This window comes from Acomys russatus, chromosome 21, assembly GCF_903995435.1.
Source record: "Acomys russatus chromosome 21, mAcoRus1.1, whole genome shotgun sequence".
Lineage (NCBI taxonomy): Eukaryota > Metazoa > Chordata > Mammalia > Rodentia > Muridae > Acomys > Acomys russatus.
The window spans coordinates 11,227,782-11,250,990 of record NC_067157.1 but is presented as its reverse complement, the minus strand read 5'-3'; the positions used below and the strand labels follow the sequence as shown (position 1 = coordinate 11,250,990).

The following is a 23,209-nucleotide window of genomic DNA, read 5'->3' as shown; positions in this document are numbered from 1 at the left end:
TAGCAAGTGGACAATCAGAAGAAGGCACCTGCCCATAGCAGAGGATGGACAATCAGAAGTTTATGCACACACTACACGCTGCCAAGCTCCAGGCACCACCTGTGAGAACGTTACCTTGTCTTACATGCAAAGACAGCAGTGCTGGGAAGGTCAACACACCCGAGGCACACAGACAGAACTAGCCTAGAACTTGTGGCCCATGCCACACACACAGCAGCCCAGAGTGGACAGAGATTTCTGTCAGGTGCCCTCCAGTGACAATGGGGCAACAGAGAGATAAGAGGCAAACAGAAGCCGTGGGCATCACTGTGTCGTCACTTCTGATTCCTGTAGGCCCCACTGACACACTTAGAGGATACAGCTGTCCAACTTCGATTCTCTGTTGCTGTGATGAACACCAGGACCCAAGCAACCCAGGGGAGCAAAGGCTTCATTTGGCTTGTACTCCCAGGAAACAATCAGCAGTGTGAGGAGCAGATCATTCCGGTCTATTTTCAGTATGAGTGCATTTAGAGCTCATCAAAGAGTTGCAGAAAAGCAAGAGGTGCTGTCTTTTTGGTCCAGCACCTGCTTGCTTGTCTTAGAGTTCTCAGAGTTGGGGAGCTGAAGTCAGTGTGCGATGGGACCGAGTCCCAGAAGATTCACTAGCTAAGGCTTTGTGTCCTGAGCTGGCAGCTGATGGGGAAAGGAGAACAGGGAGTTCTAGAGACCAGGAACTTTAAGAACCACTGCCTTGCACCCATCGGCACACCAGCCACTTTGCCTTTCCTTTATAATGTCCCTTTCTGCAGAATGGTACACCAGGCTTTGTTTTCACTAGACTCCTCTTAAATTTGTTATTATAAAGTGAGGGCCTTGTTTCTTATATTAAGGGAACAAGCAAGGACTCTAGCAGGAACCTGGAGGCAGGAACTAAAGCTGAGGATGGCTGAATGCTGCTTCCTGGCTTGCTCCCCTCTGGCTTGCTTAGCTACTTTTTAAAAAAAATTTAATTTTATTAATTTATTCAGATTACAACTCAATTGTTGTCCCATCACTTGTATCCTCCCATTCCTCCCTCCCTCCTGTTTTCATCCTATTCCCCTCCCCTAGGTCTATGACTGAGGGGGACCTCCTCCTCCACTATATGGTCATAAGGTATCAAGTCTCATCTTGGTAGCCTGCTTATTCTTTCTTTGAGTGCCACCAGGGCTCCCCACCAAGGGGAGGTGGTCAAATATAGAGCACCAGAATGCCTCCCACAGTGGGCTGGGAGGGCCCTCCCTCATCAATCATTAATCAAGAAAATGCCCACAGACATGTTCACAGACCAGTCTGACAAAGGAAATTCCTCTTCTGAGGCTCCCTCTTCCCAGGCCACTCTAGGCTGTGACAAATTGACAAAAATTGTCACCACACCAAACTTGGTTATGCATATCAAGGAAATTGCTCATAGACTCAGGGCACTAAGGATGCTCATCCTGAGAGTGGAGCAGGATCCATGGAGGGCAGTTTCAGGAGAGAGAAAGAGAGAGAGAGAGAGAGAGAGAGAGAGAGAGAGAGAGAGAGAGAGAGAGAGAGAGAGAGAGAGAGAGTTCAGCTGGTAAGTGACCTGACTTGGACAGTATGCAGCCACAAGAGAGGAGCTGGTGTGGTGGTCGGCGGTGTGTGGTGAGAAGGCAGGAACAGAATCTCGGGGGCTAGCTGTCCCCTGAAGGATGATGACTGAAAGTGACCTTTGGAAGGGCAGCTTTCACACCCTTTACTGTAAGTTACCCAAGAACACAGCGGTAAGAAACGCACTTAAAGACGGCTACAATCCAGGCTAGTTACTTCTCTGACACTGTCGTATCATATAGCTGAGTATTTATTTCTTCAGCACTAAAATATGGCTTTATAGTAACATTATGATTGCCTTAAGACTCCGAGCTTGCTGTTGGAAAATAAATCTGGCACTTCATACTGACATTTTCTCTTTGGAGGGGAATGGTGGCAGACCCCACGGTATAGTCTTGATGTTGCCATAATTGTATACCTAAGGCAGGATAGGTGCCAGGACACGTGAGAATACATACGCTAGCCTTGAACACAGTGAGAATACATACGCTAGCCTTGAACACAGTGAGAATACATACGCTAGCCTTGAACACAGTGAGAATACATACGCTAGCCTTGAACACAGTGAGAATACATACGCTAGCCTTGAACACAGTGAGAATACATACGCTAGCCTTGAACACAGTGAGAATACATACGCTAGCCTTGAACACAGTGAGAATACATACGCTAGCCTTGAACACAGTGAGAATACATACGCTAGCCTTGAACACAGTGAGATACATACGCTAGCCTTGAACACAGTGAGAATAACATACGCTAAGCCTTGAACACAGTGGAGAATACATACGCTAGCCTTGAACACAGTGAGAATACAAACGCTAGCCTTGAACACAGTGAAATACATACGCTAGCCTTGAACACAGTGAGAATACATACGCTAGCCTTGAACACAGTGAGAATACATACGCTAGCCTTGAACACAGTGAGAATACATACGCTAGCCTTGAACACAGTCTACCTGCCTTCACCTCCAAAGGGCTGAGAGTACAGTGTGTACCACCAAACCCACCTCCATACTAACTTTCTGAAAGAAAACAATCTTCTATTCTCCTGTTTTTAAAAAAGTGAAATATCAGCTGGGTGTGGTGGCACACGCCTTTAATCCCAGCACTTGGGAGGCAGAGGCAGGTGGATCTCTGTGAGTTTGAGGCTAGCCTGGTCTACAAAGCGAGTCCAAGACAGCCAAAGCTACACAGAGAAACCCTGTCTCAAAAAACTAATTAATAATAATAATAATAATAACAACAACAACAACAACAACAACAACAACAACAACAACAATAATAATAATAATAATAATAATAATAATAGAAATATCTTTTTTCTCAAGGAAAACATGCATGTAATTTCACAGTAGTGAGTAATTACTGGACTCGAAGGAACCAGGCCTAGGAGGGAGGAGGTCTGTCTCAGTCTGTCTTACTTGTGCTTTCTCTTACATCATGGACCACAGCATCTTGAAAAGAGAGCACTTATGTCAGCTTACAGTTCCCCATCACAGTGCCCTTCAAAGCAAGCAGAGCAGAAGCTGAAGCAGAAGCTACAGAGGAACGCTGCTCACTGGCCTGCTCAGCTTACATGACCCACAAACACCCACCCACAGGGGCAGTGCCCACATCACCTGTCAAGACACCTCCTGTCAGGTATGCCTAGCCACAGGGGCAGTTTCTCAACCGAGAGTAGCGAGTTGACTTAAAACCAACCAACACAGCCAGGCTCTAGTAGCTCCACGATCCAGAGCAAGCAAAAGGCCTTCTCGTGCTTCAGACAGACAGAAAGGCCTAAATGTAATCAAAATGTCTAGGAGGTAGCAAGTAGGTGAAGACATAAAGATTTTTTTTTTTTTTAAATAAAAAAATTAACCAGGCTGTCACCATGTGATGCCTCTGCTCTATTAAGATGTTCCGAGAAGTGACACCAGGAGCTGACGTCACACTCCTGGACTTCACTGTCTCCAGAACGGTGAGCTAAATAAAACCTCTCATCTTTCCTCAAGAAGCAGCAGGCAGCAGGCGGCATTGGGAGACGAAGCAGACGCGGTGGGCAACGCCTACTATTCTTAGCCACAGATATATTTTGCTCTGTCCATAACTGTGAAAGAATATAAACATGAGCAGTGTCTTTTTTTTTTTTTTTTTTTTGGTTTTTCGAGACAGGGTTTCTCTGTGTAGCCTTGACTGTCCTGGACTCACTTTGTAGACCAGGCTGGCCTCGAACTCACAGAGATCCACCTGTCTCTGCCTCCCAAGTGTTGGGATTAAAGGCGTGTGCCACCACCACCGGCCTAAACATGAACAGTCTTAGAAACAGTCGCAATCAAACTCCAGGAAAGTTAAACTATCCTAATTAATTTTGCCCTGTCTCGCTTGCTTGGCTGAAACAGGGCAAGCCACGGGCCACACTGGTCCTGCCCTCACCATTCCCCTCCATCTCCTGAGTGCTGGGGGTTGTAGGTAGGAACTATCACGCTTGCTTCAAACTCAATGCTTTTCACTGGTAAAATCATAGACCAAATTTCCAGGCACCTCACCATAGTTACAATAGAAAGGACAGACATACACACCTTATTTCTCTTCTTATTCTGTTCAATACTAATTTCTGTCAAGAAAACCAGCTCTGAAATGTAAACTTAGCACATTGGCAGCTAATAAGTAGTTGGCACTTGACAATCCTGTACAGTGTCCAGCACCCTTAATTTTGCTTAATAAGAAATGTTTTCATGGAAAACTTAATGCAACGTAATGAGATCCAGGCACTTTAATTTTGGTGGTTTCCCCAATTTCTCTATTTTTTGCCTCTTAAATGTTTTTGTCTTTGATCGGCTTGTTTGTCTGATTTTTAAATCTCTATATATCTGGGACATTTCTTAACCTTTACCTAAGTTAAATTGTACTAACTTATGTTCTTTTTTTCTCAGTTATTTGACAAGAGTTATTACTATTGTTGCTCTCTTCAAGCAGTGTAGCAATGTATCCCAGGCTGACTTCAGACACGAAATCCCCTTGCCCCAGAATTCTGAGTACAGGAATACAGACATGCACTCATACACCCACCTTATTAACTTGAAACTGACTTAGAGACCCCACAGTGGTTAAGAACACTGGCTGCTCTTCCAGAGAACCTGGGTTCTGTCCCAGTGCCTATATGACAGCTCACAATAATGTGTAATTCCAGTTTCAGGGACTCTGATGCCCTCTCCGGCCTCTGTAGGCACCAGATATACATGTAGAAAAAAATACTCATGCATATAGAATGAGAAAAGATAAGATTTATTAATTTAATGAAATAATTTTTTAAACTTTCCTTTGAGGATTAAAGTCCTTAATACAATTCACACAGATATTCCTTGAGCATTTCAGAAAAATACCGAGTTTCTCTTTCACCTTATTTGTATTGAAGGTAAGTTCTTGTGAAAAAGCCGTCTCCCCATACCTCAGAATATTCAAGGCCAACTAACTTATTAGAACTTTAACAATGTTGGAGAATTTAGGATCTTACCAGTCAGAGGCAGATGACATTAGGCCACTGTTAGGCCTTTAGTAGCTACGTCCTGCCCTCTTCTGTATGTGAGCTAACATCTTTGTAGCCGTTGGGTAAATGTTCCTCTGGGTACCAGTACCACTGACTAAATGCTAAGAATACTGTCAGGCAGCCCCTGAGGCCTGGAGCTTCCATTCTCTCACTTTGCTTTAGTCCACCTGCCTAATGTTTCCAATGCATCTGAAAAGTGCCTGGATTTCAGACAGTTTTGTTACCGTAAAAACCTCACCAAACACAGCCACTTTGGAGCACAGGATTGGAGTAACCCAATCTATGTTCCAGAACCAGGTGGCTCATGTTTGGCTCCAGAACACACCCTTACTCTCTTTGAGGCGTCAGCAGTAACTACAGTGATGAGAAGCAACGCCCCTTGCCAGATTGCACGTCCAAGCTGGTCAGAATGTAACTGCCGCGAGGAATAAATATTTGTCTCTTATGTGCTCGGACACCTGGGCCACAGGAAGCACATGTCAAGCTTTGACAGATGGTCCACAGAGGAGTGCCAGTCCTTCCTCGCCACTGTCAAATAAATACCAAGTACAAATAAAAGATCAAATATTGATCTGTCAGTAATCGGAACCCAGTTTGAAAGATAAATAATTTGGGCCATTGCACGAGCCTTTTCTGCTCTCCTAAGCACAGTGGTGGAGGGACAACCCTGGCCATCCTGCTCGGGTACTGGACTCAGGAGGAAGCTCTGTGACACCTGCATAAGCATAAGGCGTTCTGGGGCGCAGGCACATAAGTGGGCACAGCTGGATTCAAATGCTGCCCTTCACATACTTATTTAACATGTCTGCAGATGTTCACAGCCTCCAGCCAGGCACCAAGAGAGAAAGCAGCTCCATCTTGGCCAGCCTGGGCTAACTAGATGGACTTGCTGAGGCCGCATGACCAAATGGCTGGGTTCTGCTGGCCCATCAGGGCCTGCTGGCCTTATAAAGTGTTTTACACAAGAGGGAGAGTGTGGGGAGCACGTCTTTCTCGACAGAACAGGCCACATTCACAGCAGTGCCAGTCTAGAGGAGACTGTGAGGCCTCTGGTCCTCTATTTGGTCTGGGGAAAGTTAATTATTTGAATATTATCTAAAAATATTTGGTAAAGTCCATACCTTCATGTAATATGTTGGTAATAAGTAAAATGAAAAACAGCATAAGCAGCACTGACCAGTTAGTTCAGTCTGTTTCGACAGAAGAGAATACTGTTTTAAGTTCTCTAATTACACATGAGGCCCGTGAAAATATTCTCCTAACAATCCACACTTTGGAGAAACGTACACAGTAGTTCATGGCTCTCTTCAATCCCTCCCACCCTCAGCCTACACTGCACTCCATCCAGAATGTGCACTCGACAGTCCCAGGGCATTTGTGTCCACACATATGGACATGACATCCATACAAGGGATAGGTGTTAGAGAAATTCCCTGGTAGGCAGGCAGATGGGCGAGGGACCTATCTAGGTAATAAATGTAGTGAACTTCCAAGATGGCTTCTACCTCACTCTCCAGGGCCGAGACAAGTTCAAGGCAGATCTGAACATGTTTACACAACAGTTGTGTGCCAATCAGCCACCAACCCTAAATTAGGGGGGAAAGAAACCCTTCATAGACTTAAAAAAAAAACAAAAAAAAACAAAACAAAACCTGGATACAGTATAGTTAGTGGCTTCTAACAGCCACAGGACACACCAACGTTTGTTCTTCTCCCCTGTCCCCTTTGAAATAATCATCCATTTGTCACCTACTGGATCATAGACACCTCATCATCAGGATGACATCACACACACTCAGGCTGGTACACATCTGTAATCCAAGCACTGTGAAGCCTGAAGCAAATGAGGCTAGCCTGAGCTGCATAGTAAATAGAAGGCCACACAGCAAGGCCTGCCTCAAAAATAACAAGATACTACCTCAACCAATGAAAATTGAACAGAACAAGAAAAAAAAAAAAAAAAAAAGCCCCAAACACAGCAGGTCCTCTTTCTCTCCTACTTTTACTTCCCTCACTATAACTCATCCTTCTCTCTCTCTCTCTCTCTCTCTCTCTCTCTCTCTCTCTCTCTCTCTCTCGGAATCTAGGGACCCTGTCCTGTTTGTATCAGTCTACCTGGGTCAATATCTAAGGCCATGGGAAGTATTAAGAGTTATTTTTACAAAATGCAAGTCTTCAGTACAACAGATGTCCAGAAGAGGGCCCCTTGACATTAGAAAGCAAAACCAATAGGTCAGCAAATTGCTAGATAAGTGTGTCTACCATGAGGTATTATGGAGGGCGGGATGATTATCATAAGATACATAAATACTCCCATCGTTCGTTGTGTTTGCGGCAGGGTCTCACTCTGAAGCCCGGGCTGACGTCATGCCTGTGGCACTCCCCCCTCATGAGTACTGGACCACAGGTGTGAGCTCCCATGCCCAGCAGTGATCACTAGTGTGTGTACGTAGCGGGGGTAGGGACGGTTGGGGAGGGGGTGGTACATGCATGGAACACAGGGTCTACATAGCCATGGGTGTCCTGGAACTCACTCTGTAGACCAAGCTGGCCTTGAACTCAGAGATCTGTCTGCCTCTGCCTCCCGGGTACTGGGATTTAAGTGTGCATCACTATGGCCAGCTTGGTTTTCCATTTTATAAAAGAGTACATACATATGAGTGAGGGGCTCCATTTTACTCCCAGCACTGCTGGGAGGAGGAGAAGAAGACCAGTAGCTGTCTCCACCTCCTTCTAGCTGGATAACAGGCTCTGGCCTGCGACTGTCTGCTTGCACCCCACAGCGAGGCCGACTCTGTTCCTAATTGTTCACATCTATAAACAGTAGCAAAGAAGTGTATCTTCCTTGAAGGGCTGGGGTAAGGACTGGAGATGGTGCATGAGGAGTGCTCGGTTTTCAATGTGCTCAGTGTGTGGGTGCTTGCCGTTACGCACAGCCAACTGACAGAAGCTGTCTTAGCTGCGATAAGCAGCTATTCCACACATTCTCCCATTCCCAGCTTCACCTCTGGAATGCGACTGCTCACGCTATGTCTCACAATTAATGTCCAAATCTTTCTGGCTCTCTTCTTCTGTCCTTTGGATATAGTTGTCTACAGTCCCATGGACTCATCTGTATGGTCTCCAAAGGCCGCTTACTGCAGTCACTTCTCTAGTTCCTGATATTGCTGGCCACTTGTGTGCCAGGAGCACTCCATCACCAGGTATTTTCTGCCAACCTGGTCACTTCTTTTCAGTCTCCTTGCAGCACAAGAAAGCCCAAGTAGTCCCACAATGCTCTTCACCCACCAACTCCAAGCTCAACTTGGCTACTTTGTAAGTACCACACATGAATGTGGCAAAAACAAAACTTGTCTTGCTTGGACTTCCTGAATTACTGATCTCACAAGATGGTAAAACCACCCCCACCACTAGGCAGGCAGCAGACCTCAGACAGCATGACGGCTCCATGACGCACCTGTCCTCTGCGCCCCCGATTTGCTGCTGGATCCCAATGTCTTTGCTTTGGGTTTTTCCTACCCAGACTACAACGGGGGTTTCCAGCCTGTGGAACCCTGCTTTTTAAGGGTGAAGTCTGGTGTTCCCAGATTGTCTCTGAGCTAGGTATAAAAATGATAGACTTGGGGGTGGGAAAGACGGCTCAGAAGTTAAGAGCACTGGTTGCTCTTCTAAAGGTCCTGAGTTCAATTCCCAGCATCCACATGGTGGCTCACAACCATCTATAATGGTGCCCTCTTCTGGTGTACAGACATACATGCAGGCAAAACTCTATATATAATAAATAAATAGAAATGATAGACTCCCTTTCTCAGAGTGGTCCCCTCTTTGCCTGATCTGGGGGACCCTAGATCCCCTAAAGAACATCACTTAGCCCTCAGGAAAGAATACAGGTCCAACCAGTTCCTGATAAGTAACCTGTTCAGCAAGCATGTGGGGATCCCTGGAGACACCCACCCTACACTAATAAGATGCCTTAGTGTCTTGGCTTTCAACCAATGACCTTTTAGCTGTGCCTGGAGATTCTCCCCCACCCATAGGATAATTAAGTCCTGTTTTTCCCTCTTACAATAGGGCTGTTTCATTACATGTAGATCAAATATCCCTGGCACCTCCTCCAGCCCTATAGAATCAGTCACCCTCAAACCCCTCCCCACTGCCCAAGGCTTATAAATTTACAAATAAAAGCTGGCTTGCTCTCTCACTCCTCCACCAGGACCATCTGAAATTCACTATTTATTCTGGGGAAGAATCACTGCTAGATGCTGGGGCTTGACTGCCAGTGATGGCAGAGCTGCCTTGGCAACCACTGAAGCCTGCTCCATCGCCTTGAGACTGGTGCTGACCTCCGGCAAAGCAACCCCTACCCCAGGGCCTGTGTCTCACCCGACCTGCCTTCCAACCAGTTTTGGGCATATGGCGCCTTAACAAAGGGCAGTGACACTTTTGCTATCATCACAGGCGTTTGGAACTCCCGAGTTTCCACTGCCGCCTGACACCAGCAATCTCACTTCAAAAGAGCTAACTGTAGCACCTGGGGAAAACTCACTTCCACCTCCCCCAGTGAGACCAGGAACCCCCCACCTAGGTCATGGGCCTTGCCCTGAGCGCTCTAAGCTGCTCCTTAGAGAAACGGGACCCTTGACCTCAAGGTCCCCCGTGTTCCCATCTGAAAGCAAACAGCCTGGACTGACCCGTCAGATATGGAACCTAAGCCTCTGGCAGGTGAAGAGCACCACCAGCCAGCATCGCTGCCTCTAACTAATGCTTTAAAATCTACCCACCTTATGTGTATTGTTAAACTACTGCTCATATCTTAGCTTAGAATATTTTCACCATCACCTTTTCCCAACCCCTAACGACCATTAATTTACCTTTTTAATGATCTGCCTATCCTAGAAATTTTAGCTCAATGGAATATGAGGAGCATTCAGTGTGTGGCCTTTTGTAACTATCTCAGCTCTTGCCCCATCCTCCGCTCCATTCTTTCCAGCTACCAGACTGATCTTCACCAAACACTAGTCATGTCAGTCAGTCCCTTATCTAAATCCCTTCAATGGCTTCAGATAAACTAAAGAATAAAATTCATCTCCCCTTTTGTGGGGGGGGGGGGGTTTCGAGACAGGGCTTCTCTGTGTAACAACAGTCCTGGCTGTCCTGGACTCACTTTGTAGACCAGGCTGGCCTCAAACTCACAGCGATCCGCCTGCCTCTGCCTCCAGAGTGCTGGGATTAAAGGCGTGCGCCAGCACACCAGCTCCCCTTTCATTTTTATGTTTGTTTGGCTCGGCTTTTTGAAGTAGGGTCTTGCTGGGTAGCCCCAGCTGGCTTGGAGCAGGCTATGTAGAGCAGGGTGTGGCCTTGAACTTACGTTGATGGAAGTCCACCATGTTTCATGCCCATAAATGTTTTCTAAACTGGCCTTCCTCCAGCTACAGCCCCTACTGCTCTTCCTTTATGCCACCCAAATATCCAGCTCCTCAGGCATACATGTATACACACCTGTGGTCCATGGGTTTTCCCTGCATAGGACATTCTTCTCTTTCTTCCTTCTATCTGCCTCTCTCTGCCTATCCGTCTATCTACTCACTTACAGACAACTACTTTCTAGTGATGCTGGGGGGGCGGGGGGAGGCCAAGGCCTTGTGGGAGTAGGGCAAGCTCTCTGCGACTGTTACATTCCAGGTCTTTAACTAGCTCTTGTCTCTTTATACTCTTCAGACCTTCACTAGTGAGTTAGATTTCCCCCAGGGCGCTGTTATCTCACTGTGCTGTAATACTGTACTATCCTGTACCCCAGGGCACTGTTATCTCACTGTGCTGTAAGCTGTACTATCCTGTCCCCCAGGGCGCTGTTATCTCACTGTGCTGTAATACTGTACTATCCTGTCCCCAGGGTGCTGTTATCTCACTGTGCTGTAAGCTGTACTATCCTGTCCCCAGGGCGCTGTTATCTCACTGTGCTGTAATACTGTACTATCCTGTCCCCAGGGCACTGTTATCTCACTGTGCTGTAAGCTGTACTATCCTGTCCCCAGGGCACTGTTATCTCACTGTGCTGTAATACTGTACTATCCTGTCCCCAGGGCACTGTTATCTCACTGTGCTGTAAGCTGTACTATCCTGTCCCAGGGCACTGTATCTCCACTGTGCTGTAATACTGTACTATCCTGTCCCCAGGGCACTGTTATCTCATTGTGCTGTAAGCTGTACTAATCCTGTCCCAGGGCACTGTTATCTCACTGTGCTGTAAGCTGTACTATCCTGTCCCCAGGGCACTGTTATCTCACTGTGCTGTAATACTGTACTATCCTGTCCCCAGGGCACTGTTTATCTCACTGTGCTGTAATACTGTACTATCCTGTACCCCAGGGCACTGTTATCTCACTGTGCTGTAATACTGTACTATCCTGTACCCCAGGGCACTGTTATCTCACTGTGGCTGTACGCTGTACTATCCGGTCCCCAGGGCGCGGTTATCTCACTGTGCTGTAATACTGTACTAATCCTGTCCCAGGGCACTGTTATCTCACTGTGCTGTAATACTGTACTATCCTGTCCCCAGGGCACTGTTATCTCACTGTGCTGTAAGCTGTACTATCCTGTACCCCAGGGCGCTGTTATCTCACTGTGCTGTAAGCTGTACTATCCTGTCCCCCAGGGCACTGTTATCTCACTGTGCTGTAAGCTGTACTATCCTGTCCCCAGGGCACTGTTATCTCACTGTGCTGTAATACTGTACTATCCTGTACCCCAGGGCGCTGTTATCTCACTGTGCTGTAAGCTGTACTATCCTGTCCCCCAGGGCACTGTTATCTCACTGTGCTGTAATACTGTACTATCCTGTACCCCAGGGCACTGTTATCTCACTGTGCTGTAAGCTGTACTATCCTGTCCCCAGGGCGCTGTTATCTCACTGTGCTGTAAGCTGTACCATCCTGTACCCCAGGGCACTGTTATCTCACTGTGCTGTAAGCTGTACTATCCTGTCCCCCAGGGCGCTGTTATCTCACTGTGCTGTAAGCTGTACTATCCTGTCCCCAGGGCGCTGTTATCTCACTGTGCTGTAAGCTGTACTATCCTGTCCCCAGGGCACGTGTTATCTCACTGTGCTGTAAGCTGTACTATCCTGTCCCCAGGGCGCTGTTATCCTCACTGTGATGTAAGCTGTACTATCCTGTACCCAGGGCGCTGTTAATCTCACTGTGCTGTAAGCTGTACTATCCTGTCCCCAGGGCACTGTATCCGTCACTGTGCTGTAATACTGGGTACTATCCTGTACCCAGGGCGCTGTTATTCTCACTGTGCTTAGTCTGTACTATCCTGTTCCCCAGGGCGCTGTTATCTCACTGTGCTGTAAAGCTGTACTATCCTGTCCCCAGGGCAACTGTTATCTCACTATGCTGTAAGCTGTACTATCCTGTCCCCAGGGCGCTGTTATCTCACTGTGCTGTAATACTGTACTATCCTTTCCCCAGGGCGCTGTTATCTCACTGTGCTGTAAGCTGTACTATCCTGTACCCCAGGGCACTGTTATCTCACTGTGCTGTAATACTGTACTATCCTGTCCCCAGGGGCACTGTTATCTCACTGTGCTGTAAGCTGTACTATCCTGTCCCCAGGGCGCTGTTATCTCACTGTGCTGTAAGCTGTACTATCCTGTCCCCAGGGCACTGTTATCTCACTGTGCTGTAAGCTGTACTATCCTGTCCCCAGGGCACTGTTATCTCACTGTGCTGTAATACTGTACTATCCTGTCCCCAGGGCACTGTTATCTCACTGTGCTGTAAGCTGTACTATCCTGTCCCCAGGGCACTGTTATCTCACTGTGCTGTAATACTGTACTATCCTGTCCCCAGGGCACTGTTATCTCACTGTGCTGTAATACTGTACTATCCTGTCCCCAGGGCACTGTTATCTCACTGTGCTGTAAGCTGTACTATCCTGTCCCCCAGGGCATTGTTATCTCACTGTGCTGTAAGCTGTACTATCCTGTCCCCCAGGGCGCTGTTATCTCACTGTGCTGTAATACTGTACTATCCTGTCCCCAGGGCACTGTTATCTCACTTGCTGTAAGCTGTACTATCCTGTCCCCAGGGCACTGTTATCTCACTGTGCTGTAATACTGTACTATCCTGTCCCCAGGGCACTGTTATCTCACTGTGCTGTAAGCTGTACTATCCTGTCCCCAGGGCACTGTTATCTCACTGTGCTGTAATACTGTACTATCCTGTCCCCAGGGCACTGTTATCTCACTGTGCTGTACTGTACTATCCTGTCCCCAGGGCACTGTTATCTCACTGTGCTGTAACTGTACTATCCTTCCCCCAGGGCATTGTTATCTCACTGTGCTGTAATACTGTACTATCCTGTCCCCAGGGCGCTGTTATCTCACTGTGCTGTAATACTGTACTATCCTGTCCCCAGGGCACTGTTATCTCACTGTGCTGTAATACTGTACTATCCTGTCCCCAGGGCACTGTTATCTCACTGTGCTGTAAGCTGTACTATCCTGTCCCCAGGGCACTGTTATCTCACTGTGCTGTAAGCTGTACTATCCTGTCCCCAGGGCACTATTATCTCACTGTGCTGTAATACTGTACTATCCTGTCCCCCAGGGCACTGTTATCTCACTGTGCTGTAAGCTGTACTATCCTGTCCCCAGGGCACTGTTATCTCACTGTGCTGTAATACTGTACTATCCTTTCCCCAGGGCACTGTTATCTCACTGTGCTGTAATACTGTACTATCCTGTCCCCAGGGCACTGTTATCTCACTGTGCTGTAAGCTGTACTATCCTGTCCCCCAGGGCATTGTTATCTCACTGTGCTGTAAGCTGTACTATCCTGTCCCCCAGGGCATTGTTATCTCACTGTGCTGTAAGCTGTACTATCCTGTCCCCCAGGGCACTGTTATCTCACTGTGCTGTAATACTGTACTATCCTGTCCCCAGGGCACTGTTATCTCACTGTGCTGTAATACTGTACTATCCTGTCCCCAGGGCACTGTTATCTCACTGTGCTGTAAGCTGTACTATCCTGTCCCCAGGGCGCTGTTATCTCACTGTGCTGTAACTGTACTATCCTGTCCCCAGGGCGCTGTTATCTCACTGTGCTGTAACTGTACTATCCTGTCCCCAGGGCACTGTTATCTCACTGTGCTGTAAGCTGTACTATCCTGTCCCCAGGGCATTGTTATCTCACTGTGCTGTAAGCTGTACTATCCTGTCCCCAGGGCTGTTATCTCACTGTGCTGTAAGCTGTACTATCCTGTCCCCAGGCTGTTATCTCACTGTGCTGTAGCTGTACTATCCTGTCCCCAGGGCAGTTATCTCACTGTGCTGTAATACTGTACTATCCTGTCCCCAGGGCACTGTTATCTCACTGTGCTGTAAGCTGTACTATCCTGTCCCCAGGGCACTGTTATCTCACTGTGCTGTAAGCTGTACTATCCTGTCCCCAGGGCACTGTTATCTCACTGTGCTGTAAGCTGTACTATCCTGTCCCCAGGGCACTGTTATCTCACTGTGCTGTAAGCTGTACTATCCTGTCCCCAGGGCACTGTTATCTCACTGTGCTGTAAGCTGTACTATCCTGTCCCCAGGGCGCTGTTATCTCACTGTGCTGTAAGCTGTACTATCCTGTCCCCAGGGCACTGTTATCTCACTGTGCTGTAAGCTGTACTATCCTGTCCCCAGGGCACTGTTATCTCACTGTGCTGTACTGTACTATCCTGTCCCCAGGGCACTGTTATCTCACTGTGCTGTATGTACTATCCTGTCCCCAGGGCACTGTTATCTCACTGTGCTGTAAGCTGTACTATCCTGTACCCCAGGGCACTGTTATCTCACTGTGCTGTAAGCTGTACTATCCTGTCCCCAGGGCACTGTTATCTCACTGTGCTGTAAGCTGTACTATCCTGTCCCCAGGGCACTGTTATCTCACTGTGCTGTAACTGTACTATCCTGTCCCCAGGGCGCTGTTATCTCACTGTGCTGTAAGCTGTACTATCCTGTCCCCAGGGCACTGTTATCTCACTGCTGTAAGCTGTACTATCCTGTCCCCAGGGCACTGTTATCTCACTGTGCTGTAAGCTGTACTATCCTGTCCCCAGGGCACTGTTATCTCACTGTGCTGTAATACTGTACTATCCTGTCCCCAGGGCACTGTTATCTCACTGTGCTGTAAGCTGTACTATCCTGTCCCCAGGGCACTGTTATCTCACTGTGCTGTAAGCTGTACTATCCTGTCCCAGGGCACTGTTATCTCACTGTGCTGTAAGCTGTACTATCCTGTCCCCAGGGCGCTGTTATCTCACTGTGCTGTAAGCTGTACTATCCTGTCCCCAGGGCGCTGTTATCTCACTGTGCTGTAAGCTGTACTATCCTGTCCCCAGGGCACTGTTATCTCACTGTGCTGTAAGCTGTACTATCCTGTCCCCAGGGCACTGTTATCTCACTGTGCTGTAAGCTGTACTATCCTGTCCCCAGGGCACTGTTATCTCACTGTGCTGTAATACTGTACTATCCTGTCCCCAGGGCACTGTTATCTCACTGTGCTGTAAGCTGTACTATCCTGTCCCCCAGGGCACTGTTATCTCACTGTGCTGTAAGCTGTACTATCCTGTCCCCAGGGCACTGTTATCTCACTGTGCTGTAAGCTGTACTATCCTGTCCCCAGGGCGCTGTTATCTCACTGTGCTGTAATACTGTACTATCCTGTCCCCAGGGCACTGTTATCTCACTGTGCTGTAATACTGTACTATCCTGTCCCCAGGGCACTGTTATCTCACTGTGCTGTAAAGCTGTACTATCCTGTCCCCAGGGCACTGTTATCTCACTGTGCTGTAAGCTGTACTATCCTGTCCCCAGGGCACTGTTATCTCACTGTGCTGTAATACTGTACTATCCTGTCCCCAGGGCACTGTTATCTCACTGTGCTGTAATACTGTACTATCCTGTACCCCAGGGCGCTGTTATCTCACTGTGCTGTAATACTGTACTATCCTTCCCCCAGGGCATTGTTATCTCACTGTGCTGTAACTGTACTATCCTGTCCCCAGGGCGCTGTTATCTCACTGTGCTGTATACTGTACTATCCTGTCCCCCAGGGCACTGTTATCTCACTGTGCTGTAACTGTACTATCCTGTCCCCCAGGGCATTGTTATCTCACTGTGCTGTAAGTTGTACTATCCTGTCCCCAGGGCACTGTTATCTCACTGTGCTGTAAGCTGTACTATCCTGTCCCCAGGGCACTGTTATCTCACTGTGCTGTAATACTGTACTATCCTGTCCCCCAGGGCACTGTTATCTCACTGTGCTGTAAGCTGTACTATCCTGTCCCCAGGGCACTGTTATCTCACTGTGCTGTAATACTGTACTATCCTGTCCCCAGGGCAATGTTATCTCACTGTGCTGTAATACTGTACTATCCTGTCCCCAGGGCACTGTTATCTCACTGTGCTGTAATACTGTACTATCCTGTACCCCAGGGCGCTGTTATCTCACTGTGCTGTAATACTGTACTATCCTGTCCCCCAGGGTACTGTTATCTCACTGTGCTGTAAGCTGTACCATCCTGTACCCCAGGGCACTGTTATCTCACTGTGCTGTAAGCTGTACCATCCTGTCCCCCATGACTTTTAGTTTCTAACTGGGTGTCATGGACTGTACTGAGCTCCACCGCATCTAGAGAGCTACAGAGTTCTGGCATGAAGGACACACTCTGCTGTGCACTGCTCATCAATAATAATCTTTAAATTAGGATCTGTTTAAGCATACCCTATAACACTTAGCAGGCAATTTGCAAGAAAGCACCTCAAAAGTCAGAAACATATACCCAAAGTTCACAAAATATTACAAATGACATTAGATCCTCACATGACTGAAAAGTAGACCAAAAATAATAATGTCTTAGGAGACATGACAGGCAAAAATATTCTTGTTTGGTGGAGCTCCCTAACAAAACAGAAAAGATTGCTGTTTGACTGTCAATCTCTAATATTCAAAATTCAAGTTCATAACGGATTGCTTTGTCTTTGAAAATCTGTCTACAAGTCAGCAGTGGTGGCAAATGCCTTAAGTCCAGCACTTGGGAGACAGAAATAGGCAGATCTATGAGTCCAAGGACAGCCTGATCTACAGAGTGAGTTCAAAGAAAGCAAGGGCTACAGAGAGAAATCCTGTCACAAAAAACAAAAATGAAAAGAAAACCTGTCTGCAGAGTCTATTTCAATATTTCACACTTTACAGTGTGTACTCATATAGGTTCATTTAGTACAAGTGCACCAACAGGAACAAGAAAAAGTCTGCTGGAGAAGGAGAGCCCGAGAGTCCACGCAGGTAAACCTCCATCTATAGGGGAAGGAGAGCCCGAGAGTCCATGCAGGTAAACCTCCATCTATAGGGGAAGGAGAGCCCGAGAGTCCACGCAGGTAAACCTCCATCTATAGGGGAAGGAGAGCCCGAGAGTCCACGCAGGTAAACCTCCATCTATAGGGGAAGGAGAGCCCGAGAGTCCACGCAGGTAAGCCTCCATCTATAGGGGAAGGAGAGCCCGAGAGTCCACGCAGGTAAACCTCCATCTATAGGGGAAGGAGAGCCCGAGAGTCCACGCAGGTAAACCTCCATCTATAGGGGAAGGAGAGCCCGAGAGTCCATGCAGGTAAACCTCCATCTATAGGGGAAGGAGAGCCCGAGAGTCCATGCAGGTAAACCTCCATCTATAGGGGAAGGAGAGCCCGAGAGTCCATGCAGGTAAACCTCCATCTACAGGGGAAGGAGAGCCCGAGAGTCCATGCAGGTAAACCTCCATCTATAGGGGAAGGAGAGCCCGAGAGTCCATGCAGGTAAACCTCCATCTATAGGGGAAGGAGAGCCCGAGAGTACCTGTAGGTAAACCTCCATCTATAGGGGAAGGAGAGCCCGAGAGTACCTGCAGGTAAACCTTCTTCACACCGGGCACATAGTCTGCAATGCGGCCAAAGAGAAGCCGTCCAACTCCTGAAGTGATGCCAATGCACATGAACAGCACCTCCTTATTCTTTACATCTTGAAATTTTTCCTTTACATGGTTCATCTGCAGGTCAAGAAAAAGGAAACCACACTGAATATGGTAGGGAAACCTCACAAGGTTGGAGACATGCACCAAGTGTTTTGATTCTCTCTCTCTCTCTCTCTCTCTCTCTCTCTCTCTCTCTCTCTCTCTCTCTCTCTCTCTCTCTGCCCCTAATGCTACTCCAATCCCACTTTACAATTTAAATTTAAATATTTAAAAGAATATCCTGTGATAATTTTCTAGAAGGATATATAAAGAAAACCCATCATGAGAAAGCTTGTATAAAAAGAATGACTTTTCTGAGTGTGTTGGCACACACTTGTAATCCCAGCTCTTGACAGACTAGTACACAATTGGAAATGCAAGGCCAGCCTGGGCCACACAGTACAGTTCAGGACAGACCTTGACTTAGAAAACCAAGATTTCAAAAGACGAGTTATTACTATAATTATTTTTTTCAGTAAACAGATCAGCACACACTAACAATGAGCCAGTCCTCAAAGGAGAATGGCGACCTGGGGTATCCCGGGCCCCTGGAAGATGGCTAAAGGTCATCGTCGGGGTTTTATTTCTTCTGGGGGACCAGAAAAAAAAACTGATGTCCTTGAAATACTTTCCACCAGGGTTTCCTGCATGGAAGTGTACGGTTCCTGTGTGGCATGCCAACAGATACAGACACACAAACAATTTACAATTAAATCCTTAGACTGCCAGTTCCAAACACTGGTCCTGGTCCATTGAGCCCTGAGGCTGAGTTGTTTTTTAGGATCTAGGTTTGTCTACAAAATGGAAATAGCAACAGTATCCATTTCAAGGCTGTTATGAGGGTTAAGACATCTCACAGAGAGCATAGGGATGCACCAAAGCACCTGCCCAGTATGTGTAAAGCCCTTGGTTCGGTCAACGCTAACACCACCTTAGAAGAATGGCTGGCATACGGTTAATAATCAGATACTAATTTTGGCCACCGATTTTATGAAGGACCTCTTGGATCTTGAAGTAGTTGGAGTGTGGGGTGGGGGATGGGGGGATAAAAAACCTTTCTCTCGGGCCAGGCGTGGTAGTGCACACCTTTAATCCCAGCACTTGGGAGGCAGAGGCAGGCTGATCTCTGTGAGTTCAAGACCAGCCTGGTCTACAAAGCGAGTCCAGGACAGCCAAGCCTACATAGAGAGCCCTTGTCTCAACAACAACAAAAAAGAATCTTTCTCTCCACTTAAAGTCTAGTAGAACAGTGTCTGTTAGTGACCTCTGGGCCAGATACCTAGCAAGCATGTTTTGCTTGACTTTTCCATGATGACTCTAGCAGTCACTGTCCCTTATATGCCAAGATCCACTGGAGTTCCAGGAGAGTGCAACAAATTTCCCACCAAGCTCAACAGCCCAAGTAACTAATGTAGTGGGAGCTCTTTAGATGGCATCTCCCTCTTTTTTTTTTTTTTTTTTTAAATTTATTTATTTTTATTAATTTATTCTTGTTACATCTCAATGTTTATCCCATCCCTTGTATCCTCCCATTCCTCCCCCCCCCCATTTTCCCATTATTCCCTTCCCCTATGACTGTTCCTGAGGGGGATTACGTCCCCCTATATATTCTCATAGGGTATTAAGTCTCTTCTTGGCTACTTGCTGTCCTTCCTCTGAGTGGCTCAGCCGTTAAAGGCTAGGCATCTCCCTCTTTAAGACACTTCCATTTAACTTTTTTTTTCCTGCTTTCCATTTTCTTTCTTTTTTCTTTTTTCTTCTTTCCATTTTCTTAAACCCAGTTATATATCTTTACACCATCTCATTTCTCATCATTAAAAATTGGGGCTGGAGAGACGGCTCAGCAGGTAAGAGCACTGGCTGCTCTTCCAGAGGACGTAGGTTCAATTCCCAGCACCCACATGGCAGCTCACAACTGTGTCTAACTCCAGTCCTAGGTGATTGACAGTCTCTTCTGGCCTCTGTAGGTATGCACGCAGTGCACAGACATACACGCAGGCAAAAATACCTACACATATAGCAATAATTTAAACTTTTAATTAAAAATGTGGTAGTTTTTCTAACCTCTCCGTTTTCACTTACATTGAATCCAGAATAACCTTCATAAATGGGATTTTAATCTCACCAATCCTGTCCTCAAAAGTTGCCGGTTACAGCCTATATTCTGTACTCCGTCTGGTATTTAAAGCTCTCCACAATCTGTTACTGCTTTACCTTTGAATGTTTATTAACTACTGATCCTTGGCTCAAATGCCTACAGAGCCTCTAAACAGTGAATAAATACGATGCATGTGGGAAAAGGCGCTCATCCCAGAGGACCATTCCTGCCCGCGCTGCCGACTCTCCCTCCCAGCCTTCTTTTATTAAAAATAAATAACCTGGAAGAAACGTGAAATCTGGATCTCGTGTACAGAAGTTGGCACCTAACCTGAACTTAGAACACCGTATGATCCAATGCTGCAAACTGCGTAGGCCAGCTTTGATCTCAGGCTTAATGGCAGCCAGCTCAGCAGGACAGGTTTGTCACAATGTCCACTGCACACATGCTGCTGTGTCCTTTCCCTTCCACTGTGCCCTCGGTTTTCTAACTTCTTGCTGTTGCTGAGCGCTGCCCTTGGGCGCCTTCAGTTTGGCGCGTTTCTACCCAGCCTGGTTAAATTCTCTGAGCAACTTTTTTTCATATTAAACCAGGCAGTACCCTTGTGCCTATTTCAAGGGCACCTCAAAGTCAGCACAGCTCAGACTGCATTCACCCTCCCCTTACATGTCGCCCTCCTGCATTTTGGTTAACAGTACCATGCTCACCGACGGCATCTTAGATCACCCCATCTTAGATGACTCCAGCTCCCCTTCTCACATCAGATTGCCTCCAAATGGTAATGGTGTCCTGGCTAAGGGACTCACACATGCCTCCTTTGGTCTGTGGTCCCTGTGTTTAGGCTTTTGTTGGCCCTTGCCTGGCTCACTATGGCAACCTTCTAACGTGCTTCTTGTTTGAACCCCCATTCCTAAACATCCTACATTCACGTTTTAAAGCTTACAAGCCCTCAGGGTTTGTAGCCTTTAGACTAAAGTTTAATGGCCTCTGCTTTTCTACTGTAGCCTCGACGCCAACTGCCCCTGTAGATAGACCATACTTACACTGAGCACTGAATCATGGCAAGAGGAAGCTGAGATACGTTATGAGTACAAACATGCAGAGAGCCAGAAGCCATCGGAGAGAAGGCACGAGAAATAGCCTAATACCGAGTGCCTGTTAAAACAATAAACACTTCAGCTGTATAGCTAAGTAAAATCTTATAACAGCTCGTTTTGTCTTTTTTTATTTTACTATACATAACTTAGACTGTCCTAGCTTAAATTACAGAGTGGCTTGCGTTGCATTTCTTGAAGAACTCACTTGCTGCAAGCCCATGAAGGGACCAGGCACTTCAGACAAAGCAGAATGAGGATCTCATTCTGGAGGAAAATGGCCCGTGTAGGATAGATGCGCTCGCTACGATGGGGTGCGTGTTCCCAGGTTTTCTTTAGGAACACTTAGAAAGCACCCAGGGCACCTACCTTCTCCACCCCATGCTGAGGAGAAAAGCCAAGGCTTCAGTAGGCCTCAGTAGGCCTCAGCAAGCAAGTGTTGTGCCTAGCGACGCCACCAGCTCTTAGCATAGCTTTCAGAGACATTCTTTTTTTGTTTGTTTTTTTCTTTTTTTTCTTTTTTTTCGGGACAAGGTTTCTCTATGTAGCCTTGGCTATGCTGGACTCGCTCTGTAGACCAGCCTGGCCTCAAACTCACAGTGATCCTGCCTCTGCCTCCCTGAGTGCTGATTAAAGGTGTGTGCAACTACGCCCTGCTAGAGACATTCTTTAATATTCATAAGACTAAATTTATCAGTCATTACTTTAATGAAACTAAGAATAGGAGCCTAATAAATTTCTCTCTTCCTTTGAGTATTTTACCGTCCCTCAATCTATTTTACAAACTTTATAAGGAATAAAAAGATAAAATATTTATATATTTGAGATTTTTTTGAAAGAGGCAAGGTAATGTGAGTGTGAAAATGTTACAGTGTACAAAATATGATCACATGATCAGTCATGATAAAACCCACTATTTTGTACAATGAATATGCAATAATATTTTTAATAAATTGGTGAAATTTAAATTATACCTTAATTGGAAACTTAGTTCTTTAATAATAAAGGATACTACTACATAAAATTTGTGAACTTTTAAAGCTCCCCCTCTATGTGCTCCACAAAAACAGCAAAGTATTTTTGGTTATTCGGTGAGGACTGTACAGTGCAGATGATGCCACTCTGTGATGCCCTGTGTCTGTGTCCTTCCTCACTGAGGTAGCAGTACCGAGGAGGCTTGGCCTGGACCTAAGGAGAACTGCTGCTGTCTGACTTACAGACTTCTGTCCCCTCTCATCCTCTGCATACTATCATGTGCTCTGGTTAACACAAATCGTGGCATAGGGTCAAACTGGCATTTTCTTTCTTTCTTTCTTTTTGTTTTTTGTTTGTTTGTTTGTTTGTTTTTTGAGACAGGGTTTCTCTGTGTAGCCTTGGCTGTCCTGGACTCGCTTTGTAGACCAGGCTGGCCTCGAACTCACAGCGATCGGCTTGGCTCTGCCTCCCGAGTGCTGGGATTAAAGGCGTGCGCCACCACGCCCAGCTCAAACTCGTACTTCCAATACTCATGTGGGCAGAGACAGAAAACTATGGAACAGACACTTTCATGTTTTACTCAACTCATTTCTTAAACAAACATAAAGCTAATACTAGAGTCTAGTATTTATCCAAGGGATATTATTTTCAGATCAGTTGTTTAAGGTTAACTATATTGGGGGCAAGGGGTGTAAATTCAATGGTAGAACAGGTTTAATCTGTAACACCAATAAGTAAATCTTCTTTTAAGGGTCTCACCATGTGGAACAGACTAGCTTACAATTAAATTTCCAATCCTTAAATAGTAGTAGTAATAAATTTAATTGTATGTATGTATGGCAGGAGTCACGCAGTATGTGTGTGGAGGTCACCG

The 23,209-nt window shown here is 46.6% G+C and overlaps 1 protein-coding gene and 1 long non-coding RNA gene across 3 annotated transcripts in view; both read right to left on the bottom strand.

Moving 5' to 3' along the window:
* Positions 1-23,209, bottom strand: part of Slc16a10 (solute carrier family 16 member 10) — a 145,247-nt gene that overhangs the window by 36,727 nt on the left and 85,311 nt on the right. For both annotated transcript variants that reach the window (XM_051164485.1, XM_051164484.1), the window contains exon 4: positions 18,061-18,204. In XM_051164485.1, coding sequence (XP_051020442.1) covers positions 18,061-18,204 — 144 coding nt within the window. The remainder of the gene's footprint in view (positions 1-18,060; positions 18,205-23,209) is intronic.
* LOC127205281 (uncharacterized) lies at positions 16,717-18,061 on the bottom strand. Its single transcript, XR_007832603.1, has 3 exons — positions 18,027-18,061; positions 17,751-17,888; positions 16,717-17,520 (listed from the first exon to the last, which is right to left on the bottom strand). It is a non-coding gene; the product is annotated as an uncharacterized LOC127205281 (long non-coding RNA).